Below are 15,304 nucleotides of genomic sequence, written 5' to 3' on the forward strand. Positions count from 1 at the left end.
TTCTTATTCTCAACTCAATGCATTTTAGTGTGAAAATACTTTCACAACAAGAATTTAAGTAGCATTTGAGATACAAAAGTAATTTTAAAAAACGTATATTTTCAGTTTTAAGTGAAAAGATTTGCAGGTTAAAAGATTAGATTTCTTCCATGGGTAATAAAGCTGCAACATCCTAATGCTGCACAAAAACCTTTCCACTTAAGCTCAGTTAGTATGAAAAATGACCAGAACATAATGTAATAGAATTGTACACTGAATTTGAAATCAATATCGTTGAATCTGAAACTATGGTCTTAAATTTAAAACTATATGAGGCCAATTGAGAATCTGCACTAAAACGTATGATGGAGACACAAAAAACCACAGATGTTAGAACATTGAGCAAAAAATGCTGGAGAAGCTGAGAATTTCAGGCAGCATCTACAGAGAGAAGTGGACTGACAACATTTTGAGTCGGGACCATTCTACAAAATGTTGTCTATCCATTTCCGTGCATGACTGCCTGACCTGCTGGATTTCACCAACAGTTTGTCTTTTAAAAAGCTATGACAGTGGACAGGTAATAGCCAACACAAATAACACATGGTTTGCAAACGATTAGTCAAATATGATTCAATATGTCACAGAAGCATAAAATCCTTTAAGGCACTAAACCAGAAATTAAACATACCATTAAAATGGAGAAATTAAACATACCATTAAATCAATGGCAGAGGCTTAGAAAGTTGTCAGAAATAGCATGTGGCTGAAGTTCGGGAACATTTTAGAACTCAGCTAAAGAAGGCCAAGGAATTGATGAAATGAAAGAAAATATATGAGATGGGAAACATAAATGGATGATAAGAACATTACATATATATAGAAAGAAAAAGCCTATGAAAAGCAAAAGTGGGTCTCTTATTGTAGAAACAAGGAACTGCAGATGCCAGTTTACAAATAAAAGACACAAAATGATGGAGTAACTCAGCGGGTCAGGCAGCATCCCTGGAGAACATGGATAGGTGACATTTCGGGCCGAGACACTTCTTGAGATGTCACCTATCCATGTTCTCCAAGGATGCTGCCTGATTCACTGAGTTACTCCTTTGTGGTCTCTTATTGTGGGTCTTATTGGCAGAAATGGGAAAGTTTACATAGGATGGGAATAGGGGAGAAATTAAACAAATCGTTTGCATCCATCGTCTTGAAAAAGGATGCCAATAATCTTGCTTGAAACATTGTGTATTTAGCGAGATTGATGAACTAATGGAAATAGTATTTGTTAAAAAAAATACTAAAGAAATTCCTGAGATTGAAAGCCTATAAATCCCAAGGATCCAATGGTCTGTAGCCCAGTGTTTTGTAAATGCAATTAGTGAATGCTCACCTTTCAGTGTTCAGTGTTCTAGATTCAGCAATGGTGCCTGCAGATTGCAAGATAGATGTGACTTTACTATTTAAGACAGGAGGGTGTGAATAAACAGGGAACAACTGACCTGTTGGCCTGAGATCATTTACGGGGGAAATGCCGGAAATCTATGGCAAGATGTAATAATAGGATTGAGCAGAGAATCTGAATGGATTTATGAAAGGAAAATCATATTGAAAGGTTTCAAAGGTCTTTTATTGTCATGTGTACAAATTAAGGTATGGTGATATTCATATTACCATACAGCCAAACTGAAAAAAAGCAACAAGACACACAACTACATACAAGTTAACATAAACACCCACCACAGCGGGATTCCCCACATTCCTCACTGTGATGGAGTTTTATGAGGATGTGACTGATAGAATTAATTAGGGTTAACCAGTGGATGTGTTGTATTTAGAGTTTCAGAAGACTTTCAGTGAAGTTGGGCAACAATATTAGAGCACATGATAATCTGGATAATGTACTGACTATTGACTAAGAATTGGTTAAACAGCAAAAAATAAACAATAAGAATAAACGAGTCCTGCAGAGGTTGGCAGTACCACAAAGGTTAATGCTTCTGCTCCAGTTATACATGATCTATTTCAATGAGGTGACTACCTGTCTATTTCCAAGTGTGCTGATGATGCAACACAGGGTGGAATTGTAAGTTTGGTGAAGGATATAAAGAGGCTTCAAGGCAACATAGACAGCCTAAGTGAATGTGCAACAACGTGGCAATTACAATACAATACAAATTTATTATCATTTGAGCCCCAGTGAGACTCAAACGAAATGTTGTTTCCACAGCCATACAAACAAAGACACTGTCTTACAGACATACACATAATTAAATTCACACAAACATCCATCACAGTGAAGCCACTGTGATGGAAGGCAAGTCTTTTCTCTCCCCTGTTCTCCGTGTCTCTCCCGATGTCCAAGCCCCAGGCGGGCGATGATGAGTCCCACGGCCATTTTAGGCCGCGCGGGGCGATTTACGGCCCCGCTCCCGGTCTGAAAGTCCAAGGTTGGAACCCCCACGGGCGATGGTGAGTCCCACGGCCATGAAGCCGTGCCGGGTGATGTACTGTCCCGGTCCGGGTTGTTCCAACCCCGTGACACCGGCTGGAGAAGTCGCGTTGCGGGAGCTCCGGGAAGCGGTCTCTCTCTCTCCTCCCAGACCCGCGAGCTCCCGATGTCTCAGTCCACCGGACCTGCGGCTGCGTTGCTGGAGCCTCCGAGCCCCAGGAGTCGAGCCGCAGCAGCGAGTCACCACCGCTCCCCACGCTCCGAGGCCGGCCACCCCGACGATGGTGAGTCCGCAGCTCCGCAGATCCGCAGCTCCGCAGTCTCCGGGACTGGAGCCCCCGGGTCGTTCAGGTTGGAGGCTGCTCCACGGTGCTAGGCCCCAACGACAGCCGAGACCCGACAGGGAAAAAGTCGGGTCTCCCGGACAGGGAAGAGATTTAAACAGTTTCCCCCGCCCCCCACATTTACACATTTAAAAATACTATTAAAAAACACCAAGCACTACATTTAACTAGACAAAAAATAAAAAAAAGACAGACAGGCTGTAGGGGCCGCTGCAACGGGTGAGTCGCGCCGCCAACACTTAGATTATAATGTAGAAAAATGTGAAGCTATCTACTGAGGTGCACACAAAGTAAAACAAGGTAGTATGCTATGTTGATAAATTGGGAAATGTTGACATTGAAAGGGACCTGGGTCCCTTTGAATATCAACACTGATACAATAAATCACTGATATCGCAAGCAATAATAAAAGCAAGTGTTATGTTGACCTTCATCGTGAGAGGATTTGTGCATAGGAGTAAAGATGTCATACAGGAATTATATAGTCCTTGATGAGATTGCAACTTGAGCGCATGTATAGCTTTGGTCTTCTTACCTTGAAAAAGAGAATGTACTTGGCGTGGAGGGTGTGCAATGAAGATTCATTGGTCTGGTTCCTGGGTTGGCAGGCTTGCAGTATGAGGAGAGATTGAGTAGATTAGCCCAGAATTCCCCAGAGTTTAGAAGAGTGCGAGTGAAACTTAACACAATTCTTACAGGGTTTGACAAGCTGGTTGCAGGACAATGTTTTTTCCTGGTCGAGGAGCCAAGCACCAAGGGAGCAGACCACTTAGAACTGAAGTGAAAAAAAAAGTACTCAAGGGGTTGTGAATCTTTATAATTCTCTGCTCTGGAGTGCTGTGGAAGCTCGGTCGCTGTTCATTCTGTGCTGAGATCGATAGATTTCTGGATATAGAAGGAATTAGTAAATACGGGAATAGTGCTGGAAAATAGAGCTGAGGTAGAAGATCGGCTGTGATCTTGATGAATGGCTGCACAGTTCGGTTGGTTTTCACCTGCTCTAATTCTTATTATGTTTTACCACCAGATTCTCTCAAACAAAAGTACCATCTGTGCTTTGCGTTTTACAACCCATTCTGTTGCAATTACTTTGACATAATTGTGAAAGTTGTCAGAATATAGATTTATGATAGTTTGTTGACTTCTTGTTGCAAGCAATCTAGGACCATGGTGATGCTAAGAAGATGAGATACTTTATTAGGAGTAAACAATAGGGGAACGGTAAGTAATGGAAGGACTCCACATATGTCTTATGAGGAGGGAGGGGTGTGGTTGTGTTTTCACTAATATTTTGTTATGAATTTCACAGCAGTGATGATTATAAAAGTTCAATGGTTACAATGAAAATTGAATCAAGATTTGGGAAAATCCAACAACTCTGTAACATGGATTGCAAATCAAATCCAAATTCCTGTCATTAATAATTTTCAGAAAGATATGATGTCTTGGTTGGCTGTGAGTGGATTGTACAGGTCCACCACCAATTTCCTGGCAACCGGTGGTCCGTCACCTCCTTTGCTCTGGACAAAATCATGAGAACGCATTTGAAATTCTCCCTGGAAGTCCCCCCAAATATGTGGTGCCTAGGTTGGGTGAGGCAGTCGATTTCCTCCTCATTGGGACTTCTGCACCGATCGGTGGGTGGAATTTGCCCCCTGAAACTCCAACCTGGCCGGAGCTGGCAGGTCTATTCCCATAGTCAACATCCGAGGCCGACTTGGCGGGTTGATATCTTGTCTCCCCTGCAGCCTAGGTAGACCCTCCCTGTACCGTTGGACTCCTCTCAGAGCCCGTAACCTCGGTCGCTCTGGCAAAACGGATAACCCAGAAAGCCCTAGGAAGGAACTGCAGATGCTGGTTTAAACCGAAATAGACACAAAGTGCTGGACGAACTCGGCAGGACATGGAAGAATAAGGGAAGTAGTTGATACATGCTTCCTAGTATTTAAAAGGATTGAAGATACCATAAAGGAGAGAGCAAAATCATATTTAAGAATGTTTTCATTATATTTCTTAAATCAGATCACATTCAACTGGGGACATATCTTGCCATAGGAAATATAATGAAAAATAATGTTAAATTTGAGATTTTGAACACACGGCAAGGATGGGGGTTGGGTCGGAGGAAAGACTCCCCCTCATGGCCATCTCCCGGCTTGAGACCTTTTTATTTTAAACTGCTGGTGGGACATCAACCGCCTCAACTTCTCCACCCCCATTTCTCACTCTGACCTCTCCCCTCCTAAACGTATACCCCTCCACTCACTCTGCAACAACCCAGACCGGGTGATCAAACCTGCCGACAAGGGAGATGCCGTGGTAGTCTGGCGCGCTGATCTCTACAAGACTGAGGCCAAGCTCCAATTCTCAGACACCTCCTCATACTTATCCTTGGACCATGACCCCACAGATGAGCAACAGGTCACTATCTCTAACACTATCACTACTTCCGGCTCCCTGCCCTCCATAACTCCCCGGTCAATTCGTCGCTTCCCACCCAAACCACCCCCGCTCCTGGCACTTTCCCTTGCAACTGCAGGAAATGCTACACTTGTCGCTTTACCTTTCCCCTCGACTCCATCCAAGGACCCAAGCCATCTGTCCAGGTGCGGCAGAGGTTCATCTGCACCTCCTCCAACCTCATCTATTGCATCCGCTGCTCTAGATGTCAGCTGCTCTACATCGGTGAGACCAAGCGTAGGCTTGGCGATCGCTTTGCCCAACACCTCCGCTCGGTTCACAATAACCAACCTCATCTCCCGGATGCTCAGCACTTCAACTCCCCCTCCCATTCCGAATCCGACTTTTCTGTCCTGAGCCTCCTCCATGGCCACAGTGAGGCCCACAGTAAACTGAAGGAGCATATTTCGCTTGGGTAGTTTACACCCCAGCGATATGAATATTGACTTCTCCAATTTCAGGTAGTCCCTGCTTTCTCCTTCTTTCCCCTCCCCTTTTCAGCTCTCCCACAAGCCAACTGTCTCCACCTCTTCCTTTCTTCTTCCCACCCCCCCCTCCCCCACATCAGTCTGAAGAAGGGTCACGACCCGAAACGTCGCCTATTTCCTTCGCTCCATAGATGCTGCCTCACCCACTGAGTTTCTCCAGCATTTTTGCCTACCTTCGATTTTCCAGCATCTGCAGTTCCTTCTTAAACAATCACTACTAGTTGTATCTCTTTGCAGGCATTTCATGGAGATCCAAATATGACATTGATTTTTGTGTGCACAATAATGCTTACAGGCAAATATGAAAAATACATAAATGTAATATAATTTGTAAATAAACTGCCACTAAAACAGCTGGCAAATGATTCTTTATATATTTTTTAAGTCATTTTATAAATATAGAAACAGAAAATAGGTGCAGGAGTAGGCCATTCGGCCCTTTGAGCCAGCACCGTCACTCAATATGATCATCCAAAATCAGTACCATGGCTTTTTCCCCATATCCGTTGATTCCCAGCCCTAATAGCTAAATCTAACATAATTTCTAATAATTTAAAACAAAATAATCATGTGGCTAATTAACAATATGATTTAACCAAATATTTTGTTCAATGCTTATTTTCAGCTATATTAGTTACATACAGGTGAGCGGCAACTCTTAAATGTATGAACTATTTCCTTAAGCAGACCTAATGCAATTGCATATCTATTAAAATGCAGCCGCTTTATGCATGAGTGAACCTTCAGTGATAATTAGTGCTGAATGATCTCTCCATGCCTGCAAATGAATCAAACTTTGATAAAATAAACTTCTCAAAATATCCCAAGTTGTTCCCCAGTTAATATTTCTGCAAATATTGGAATCTCAAGCCACACTAATAGAACTTTGAAGACCTAGATCTGACAGACTTGATAGGTTGAATTGCCTCTGTCTGCACTGTACTTAATTTAGTTTAGAGATACAGTGTGTAAACTTTGGCCCACCAAGTTCACGCCGACCAGCTATCCCCGCAATCTAACACTATCCTATACACACCAGGGACAATTTACAATTATACCAAGCCAATTAGCCAAGTATTTGGAGTGTGGGCAGAAACCAGAGAAAACCCACAGTGAGAACGTGCAAACTCTGCACAGACAGGCACCCATAGTCAGGATCGAACCCGAGTCTCTGGCGCTGTAAGGCAGCAATTCTACCATTGCACTACCGTGCCGTCCTTATGATTGTATTGTTTAGAATTTTAGACACGATAAGGATTGAACACAAACTGTTTTTCCCAACAAAAGTAAATTATTAGAGAACAGTGTTGTTTCCAGCTAAAGGTAGTGAGATGAATTGTGGTGAAAGGAGAGTAGAAACATTATACATCATGTTACTGGATGTCTGACAGCATCGTATTTCTGTAATAAGGCCTGAACTTTGTATTATTTCTAATGGAAACACGGAAAACATTCCTCATTTTTAAGCAGCAAATAGATCAGCAACTTCTGCCATTCATGGATGTATAGTTAAATGCTGGAAAATATTATCAAAGGAATTGTACAGAGTACCATGTTTCAATCTTTACTGCTTAACATGGAATGACTCTAATGGCATAAACCCAGTGTACTTATTCACTAGCTCCACAGTAAAAAGAGTTGGAAGTTGAATTATTCAGAAGTGAATTTTTAATGGCGTAACAGTTGAGTTAAATGTTTTTCCTGAACTGAAAAATAAATTCCACGAAGTGGGGAGTCTTGTTCCATTTTGTTTCTTTCCATTGGCCTCTTTCATCCTCCGCCCCCCCCCCCCCCCCCCCCCCCCCCCCCCTCCCCCCCTCCCCTTCCCCCTCCCCCTTTAATCCTTAATTTCATCTGTAATACCCAATCCTCCTTTCGAATTTCCAAACACCATTATTATTTATTGGAGTTATTTTGGTTCAAGTCACAGTGAAGATGCTTTGGCCTGTTAGGCTGATGCAACTTACGAATTTTTAACTCATTCATAGATAGTCTTTATCATACTGATATAGGCAGCAGTGTTGAGAAAATCTACAGCTTTGAAAGCTCAGGGAATAGTGTGTGAAGTGAAAGTCAAGCGTTGTTCATTTGGCACTGCAGGCAAAACCAGTGTCAATGCGAAAATATAGTTAACTAATGGGGCACAGAGGCACAGCGGTAGAGTTGCTGTCTCACAGCACCAAGGGACCCTGGGTGTTTTCCTTCCACATTCCGACTACAGGGTGGTTAATTGGCTGTATATTTACAGTCCCTAGCGTTTGTTAGCACGTGGGGATTGCTTCCCCCCATGACCAGCATCCTGACGTACAGTTTTTCTTCGGCAAAATTGGGCGTGTGCTCACGGTTTCCTGGTCCACATTCCAAAGACATACAGGTAAAATTGTAGGTTAATGCTGGCTTGGTATATTTGTAAAAATGCACTTATCCTAGCTCTTCATTGCCCACTCAAGGTCTAAGTGTTCAGCAGCATCATCTGCAAGTCATACAATATCCTAGAATTGCCATGGGTCATTTCAGATGGGAAGCATCATTGGATTGCAGTGGTACAAGAAGGCAGCTCAGGAATAACCTTGCGAGGAGAATTAGCGATAAGCAAGCAACCATGGCTTTGCCAATACTCTCTATCCCCAAAATGAATTAAAAAAGGTTTAAGCTCATGGTTGAAAGTGCAAATGAGACATGCGGTGAATCAAGGACATGCCTTTTTTTTCCTGCCTCAACATATGCCTAGGTGATTTCCAGTTAGTGAAGTAATTTTATAAGATAATGACGATTGTAATGTAGGAAATGTCTGTTTCATCTGCCGGTGCGGATGTCTACAGACTCCCCACCTTCACCAAATCTGTAAGTTGCACTGTACTGGTCTTTATAATTTGGAATAGCTAAGATAACAGCTCCTCGCATCATTCATCCATTCACCCTTTGCCATGCATAAAGCTCATAAAGCTTTCACTGGAGAGAACCATTGTTGCTAGGCAGTGTGCTTGCAGGCCACATTCTTCCCAGTTTGTTCTTCATCATTTCCACTTGGTATGATAGCCACCCTCCCTTGTTTTCTGCAAACACTATTTTTCCCAGTAAACAGGAAGTTTTGTCCATTAGACTGGAAGTGACTTTATCTTTTACGCCCTGATGACCATTGCTAAACTATTTATTTGCAGCAAATATTTACGTTTGACAATGAAGCCTAATTCCTTCAGATTTAGACATAGTTGAAAATCATTTAAGAGAAGTTAACGATTTATTTGCCTCAATTCTCCCTCTTCATCTCTCTCTCCCCTCTTACATAGAAACATAGAAACATAGAAAATAGGTGCAGGAGTAGGCCATTCTGCCCTTCGAGCCTGCACCGCCATTCTATATGATCACGGCTGATCATCCAACTCAGTATCCTGTACCTGCCTTCTCTCCATACCCCCTGATACCTTTAGCCACAAGGGCTGCATCTAACTCCCTCTTAAATATAGCCAATGAACTGGCCTCAACTACCTTCTATAGCAGAGAATTCCGGAGATTCACCACTCTCTGTGTGAAAAATGTTTTTCTCATCTCGGTCCTAAAAGATTTCCCCCCTTATCCTTAAACTGTGACCCCTTGTTCTGGACTTCCCCAACATCGGGAACAATCTTCCTGCATCTAGCCTGTCCAACCCCTTAAGAATTTTGTAAGTTTCTATAAGATCCCCCCCTCAATCTTCCAAATTCTAGCGAGTACAAGCCGAGTCTATCCAGTCTTTCTTCAGTCTATCCAGTCTTACGCGATCCCTGTGAATCCCACAATAATTTGCCTCATCTGACGTGGCTGTCCGTATGTTTTGCTGTTGATTTGAATACTGTAGTTTACCCTTGTCGGCGCAGACACTTCATTTATGAAGAATTATCAGTCGGATTTATTACGGGAACACTGTTCCTCATACATTTTGTTACTGGTCCCATCTATCCTCCAGGAGATATGATATTGCACTGGATTTTTTAATTATCACATGTTACAGTTCAGATTTAGAAAAATCTGTGGAAAATGCCATTTTAAAGAATAGTAAATGTCATTTACTTAATGCTGAGGCCAAAGTCTAGTAAATGAGTAGGGTGAGGAGGTTACCAGTAAGAAAATTACTTTTTATTTCCCTTTCAGGATATTCCTAAGCTCTTAATGAAATACTTTAAGAGCCGCAGTAAATCGACTATAAATTTCCCCTGAGGGTAACGTTCAGTTAAAAATAGATGCGGCTAAACTACCGAACAAGGGACAACATCATTTGTTATAATTTGCTTGATTCAGGACCGTGACCTCATGCTGATGTGTGACTTGGTAAAACATTTGTATTAAACTCAAAGATTGCATTCTGTTCCAGTTAACTATTGATCCCAGTTGCACACAGCCAGAAAATTGTACTAATCCTTTCATCGTTTACAGCATGGAAACAGGCCCTTCGGCCCACGGAGTTCATACCGGTTTCAATATATCCCACTTTCTCATCCACTCACTACACATTAGGGGCAACTTAACTTAAAGAGGCAAAATCCATGTGGTCACATGGAAACGTTACACTGACTGCACCCGAGATCAGGATCGAACAAAGGACTCTGGCGCTGTGAGACACCAGTTCTACCAGCAGCACCACTGTGCCACCCTATTATTTTCTAACTCCTGTAGCAGGTTTTCATCGAACATTAAATGTAAGGGAAAAAAAGACACAAACAACTGGAATAACTCAACGTGTCAGGCAGCATCTCTAGGAGAACAGGAATAGGTGACATTTCATATCGGGACCCTTCTTCAGACTGATTTGTAAACCAGCAGCTGCAGTTCCTTGTTTCTCCATTAAATGCCTGGAACATGGTAAGATTAACAACTAATCTTAGTATTAGTGACTTAAAAAAAAAATCTGATTTATCATTTTTCTTACAACAAAGGACGAGTCCATTTCGGCCCATTAAGCCTGTGCTGTCTCACCAGCAATCCTCTTCCGTACTAATTTTCACTATTACTTATTCTGTTAATGTTCTCATGTCCCCACCGATTCCACCGCACACCTACATACTAGGGTCAGTTTACAGTGGCCAACTCACCCACCAACCAGCCTTTGGAATATAGATACAAAATGCTGGAGTAACTCAGCAGGACAGGCAGCATCTCTGGAGAGAACAAATGGGTGACGTTTCAGGTCGAAACCCTTCTTCAGACTCTGAAGAAGTCCTTCACCCATTCCTTCTCTTCAGAGATGCTGCTAGTCCCGCTGAGTTACTCCAGCATTTTGTGTCTATCTTCGGTTTAAACCAGCATCTGCAGTTCATTCCTACGCAACCAGTCTTTGGAATGTGGGAGGATAGCAGAGCCCCTGAGAAAAAACAATGGAGTCATGGGAAGAATATGCAAACTCGGCGCAAACAGCTCCAGAGGTCAGGATTGAATTTGGGTTGGCAGAGTTGTCAGCAGCTCTGCCATGCTGGCACCCAAATGCCCTTCAGTGGAGGAAATCTGCAAAGTCACCCTTTATATAATTCCAAACCTGCTGAACAAACACTCTTCAATGCCTTCAGAAATTACCTAGCAAGCCAATTCATTTGTACTGACTAACCACAATCTTCTCCACTGAAGATAGGTATTGAATGTTGGCCTTGCCTGCAAAGCCCAGATCCTGAAAAAGAAATAGGCTAAAATTAAATTGAATGAATCCCCTCGGATTCTTGTAGGCATACCAGTCATTGCTCTTGAATGCTTGCCACAGATTCCTGCTGATGCAACTACCCTTAAATGTAGTGCGCTGTACAACAGCTCCATGACTCTGATCTATTGCAGCCAACCCAGTCAATTGAGTAGCCTGCATCAATAGTTACCTGACTGGATAACAATGCATAGTGGATGCTGCTCCGTCACCTGTAGCAATATGTCCCCCAAAACAAATGTTAAATCAAAGTATCTAATCACAAAATGACGATAAAACTTGAAAGGATGATATAAATGAAATGCTCTTCCGAGATTCAAGCAATTCCAAGTAATAGCAGTTAATTTATGGAAACAGTGACTTCATTTCTAATGGGTTTTGAGAGCAGGTCCCCTATCAAATGCACATTTATACTTTATTTGTTTCTGGGAAAGTCTGTTGTACATTCAGTCAATATTTAATAGTCAGAAAAATGTTATAAATCACAGCCTCTTCAGCAAATAGAAAAATGATGCTTTTTCTTTGCACTGTAGCACAAAAATAAGTGGCTGCAGAATACTGCAGGGATTTTCTGGCTGCAGATTGCAGGTAGTTTTTACTGCTGATTTGGTAGGTTAAGGTCTGCAACTTCATGAGCTTACATGTATTTAAGTAACATGCATTGGTCTATCATCTGGAGACTGCTGGAGTGACGTTAACAGGGGATTAGGGCAACTCAGGTAGCAGCTTCTACATTTTTACTTTTAATAGTAGAATATATGAAAATAGAAACAAAACTAGTCCACTCGGCCCCTCAAATCCGCCCCCTATTCAATCTGATTGTGGACAGGTACATGGTTAGGGTAGGTTTAGAGAGCTTTGGGCCAAGGGGCAGGAAGGTGGGACTAGTGCAGATGGGGAATGTGGGTTGGATTGGTCAAATTGGGCCGAAGAGCCTATTTTCATATGACTCCGTGACTCTATGACTATTGCTAATGTGGCTCGGCCTCAACTTCCCGACCATCTGTGCCAGATCCACATTGCCTTATCTTCCACAGATCTCTCCTCCTTCTCTTTAAGCCTCCATAACCATCTGGGGTAGAGAATTTTTAAAAAATCACCAGGTCCTGCGGTAGGAAATCTCTATGAGCCTCAGTTTTAAATGACCACTCCATTATCTTTTAACTCTGTCCTCACATTTGAGAACACGTGCCTCAGTACACGTGACAATATACTAAACTGTAACTGTAAACTGCAACTGTAACGTCAAGACATGGCCATCTAAAGTAGCTGTCCAGTTTACCCCCTAGTGATGTGCATGGCTGGAAACCCTGTTGTTCTTGCCACAAACTCCAGGGTCAACACAGTCCTTTGAATTCATGAGGGATGAATAATTGAATTGTTATCAATTGCAGGTTCCACAGACAACCGCTCCTACAATAAGTGTAGTTAATTTATATAACTAGTGGCTTCATTTCTTATGAATTTGAGAGCAGCTCTCTTATCGAATGCACATTTATACTTTATTCCACAACTCTCTGCAATTTATGCAGTCCCCCTGCGACAACTGACTCACAGGAACACTGCATGGTCTTGGTACCCACAACACCAGAGGGCGTTCGAAATCCTTAAATTACAACTGTCCAGTGCTCCTACTGCTCACAGCCCAATACGTCAACTCAACAATTTGCGGATTTATTAAAAGTGTTGGTGTGTTTTCTTGGCCATTAGCTCTCTGCGGTCTTGTATGGAGCTGTTCCCAAACCAGGCTGTGATGCATCCTGATAAAATGCTTTCTGTGGCACATCTGTAGAGGTTGGTGAGAATTATGGGGATATGCTGTTACAAGTTTCTGTGGATGCCCTTTGGCATCAACTCTGCTAGCGAAGTATTCCAGCGTGCAATGGGACAAATATTTGCGGGGTAGCCTTGCACCATCATTGTCGATGACATTCTTGTTGCTGGACGCGACATGCCTGAACTTGATGCCAATTTATAAAAAGTATTGTACCGTGCAAAAACATTCACCTCAAACTCAACCCTCTGAAGTGCAGATTCCGCGTCAAGGAGGTCCAGTATGATGGACACGTATTCACCAGTGACAGCCTCAGACCTGACCACTCCAAGACCATTGCCATCAACAAGATGCCAGTCCCCACTGATGTGACAAGTTTGCAGAGATTCTTGGGGATGGTTAACTACTTGGGGAAATTAATTTCCAACCTCAGCAAAATATCAGCCCCCCTGCGACAACTGACTCACACGAACACTGCATGGTCTTGGTACCCACAACACCAGAGGGCGTTCAAAATCCTTAAATTACAACTGTCCAGTGCTCCTACCGCTCACAGCCCAATACATCATCTCAACAATTTGCGGATTTATTGATAAGTGTTGGTGTGTTTTCTTGGCCATTAGCTTTGATGTGGCTGGTCCAGGACAAATTGCTAGTGATATTTATTCCTAGGAACTTGAAGCTTTTGACCTTCTCTACTTTGGTGCTGTCAATGTATACAAGAGTGTACGTACCACTTCACTTCCTGAAGTTGGGCAACACTATTGGGCAACCCTACATTCCAGCCACGTGGAATATATCCACCAGCATTGGAACAATAAAGCCTCTGATTTACACGTCCTTCCATGATATCAATGAAAATATGCGGTCAGGCATACGGTACAAATTTAAATTTATTTTTTAATTTCTCAACAGGTCCTTGCAATATGTCCCAAAGACATGAGAGCTGACATCTGTGTCCATCTGAACCGAAAGGTGTTTAATGAGCATCCGGCGTTCCGCCTTGCAAGTGATGGCTGTCTCCGAGCTCTGGCAGTGGAGTTCCAGACTATACACTGTGCTCCCGGTGACCTCATCTACCATGCAGGTGAAAGCGTTGATGCCCTCTGCTTTGTCGTCTCTGGATCGCTGGAGGTTATTCAGGATGATGAAGTTATCGCTATTCTAGGTACTGTGATTTTGTATATTGGGGCTTTCAATGTCATTATGAGAGTTCTGAAAGAATGATGAGAAAGAAAAATTGTCTTTTGTAAAAATGATCAGACTTGGAATCTATTGCAAGCACTGTGAACTGAATAGGCACACCTTTCTGAAGAAGGGGCATCAGGATGGCACAGCGGTAGAGCTGCTGCCCTACAGCGCCAGTGAGCCGGGTTCGATCCTGGCTACGGATGTTGTCTCTATGGAGTTTGCATGCTCTCCCTGTGACCGTGTAGGGTTTCTCTGGATGCTCCGGTTTCCTCCCACACTCCAAAGTCGCACAAGCTTGTCCGTTAATTGGCTTTGGGAAAATTGTAAATCATCCCTAGTGTGTAGGATAGTACTGCTATACGTGATCATCACTGGCCTGCGCAAACCTGGTGTCCTGAAGGGCCTGTTTCCATGCTGTATCTCTAAAGTATAAAGTTTAAAATATTGCATAATCATTTTTATTTTCTGGCTCATCTTCCTCTCAAAACTCACTATAGTTTGATAGCCTTTTCTGCCACTTGATGATGGTCTGTAAAGCAATCAAAATTAATGCTGATATGTGGGATTGAGGTAATTGCATCTCAAGATCACAATTTGTTATCATTCCCCCCAGTTGCTTGTGCATATATCATGAACATGACGTTCTATGATTGTGTTTTAAGTAAAAAGATTTTATTTTTCCTATTATATTTATTCATCATGAGATGTGAATCATCCATTCTGCATTCTTTGTCCTACCGGAATTTAATAGATTACATTAGATTAATTTATTATCATATACTCCAAGGTGAAATGAAATTCCTTGTTCAAGAGGATTTCAGTATAGGAGTAAAGAGGTTCTGCAGTTGTATAGGGCTCTGGTGAGACCACATCTGGAATATTGTAAGTAAGTAAGTAAGTAAGTTTTATTTACATAGCACGTTTTAAGTCAACTCGCATTGACACCAAAGTGCTTTA

At 42.4% G+C, this 15,304-nt stretch overlaps 1 protein-coding gene across 1 annotated transcript in view; it reads left to right on the plus strand.

The window, feature by feature from the left end:
• Positions 1-15,004, plus strand: part of LOC129700108 (potassium voltage-gated channel subfamily H member 5) — a 170,047-nt gene extending 155,043 nt beyond the window's left edge. Inside the window, exon 9 of the mRNA XM_055640308.1 lies at positions 14,072-15,004. Coding sequence (XP_055496283.1) covers positions 14,072-14,383 — 312 coding nt within the window. The 3' untranslated portion in view covers positions 14,384-15,004. The remainder of the gene's footprint in view (positions 1-14,071) is intronic.
• Positions 15,005-15,304: the final 300 nt, after the last annotated feature.

The sequence above is a fragment of the Leucoraja erinacea genome, chromosome 9 (genome assembly GCF_028641065.1).
Source record: "Leucoraja erinacea ecotype New England chromosome 9, Leri_hhj_1, whole genome shotgun sequence".
NCBI classification, from domain to species: Eukaryota; Metazoa; Chordata; class Chondrichthyes; order Rajiformes; family Rajidae; genus Leucoraja; species Leucoraja erinaceus.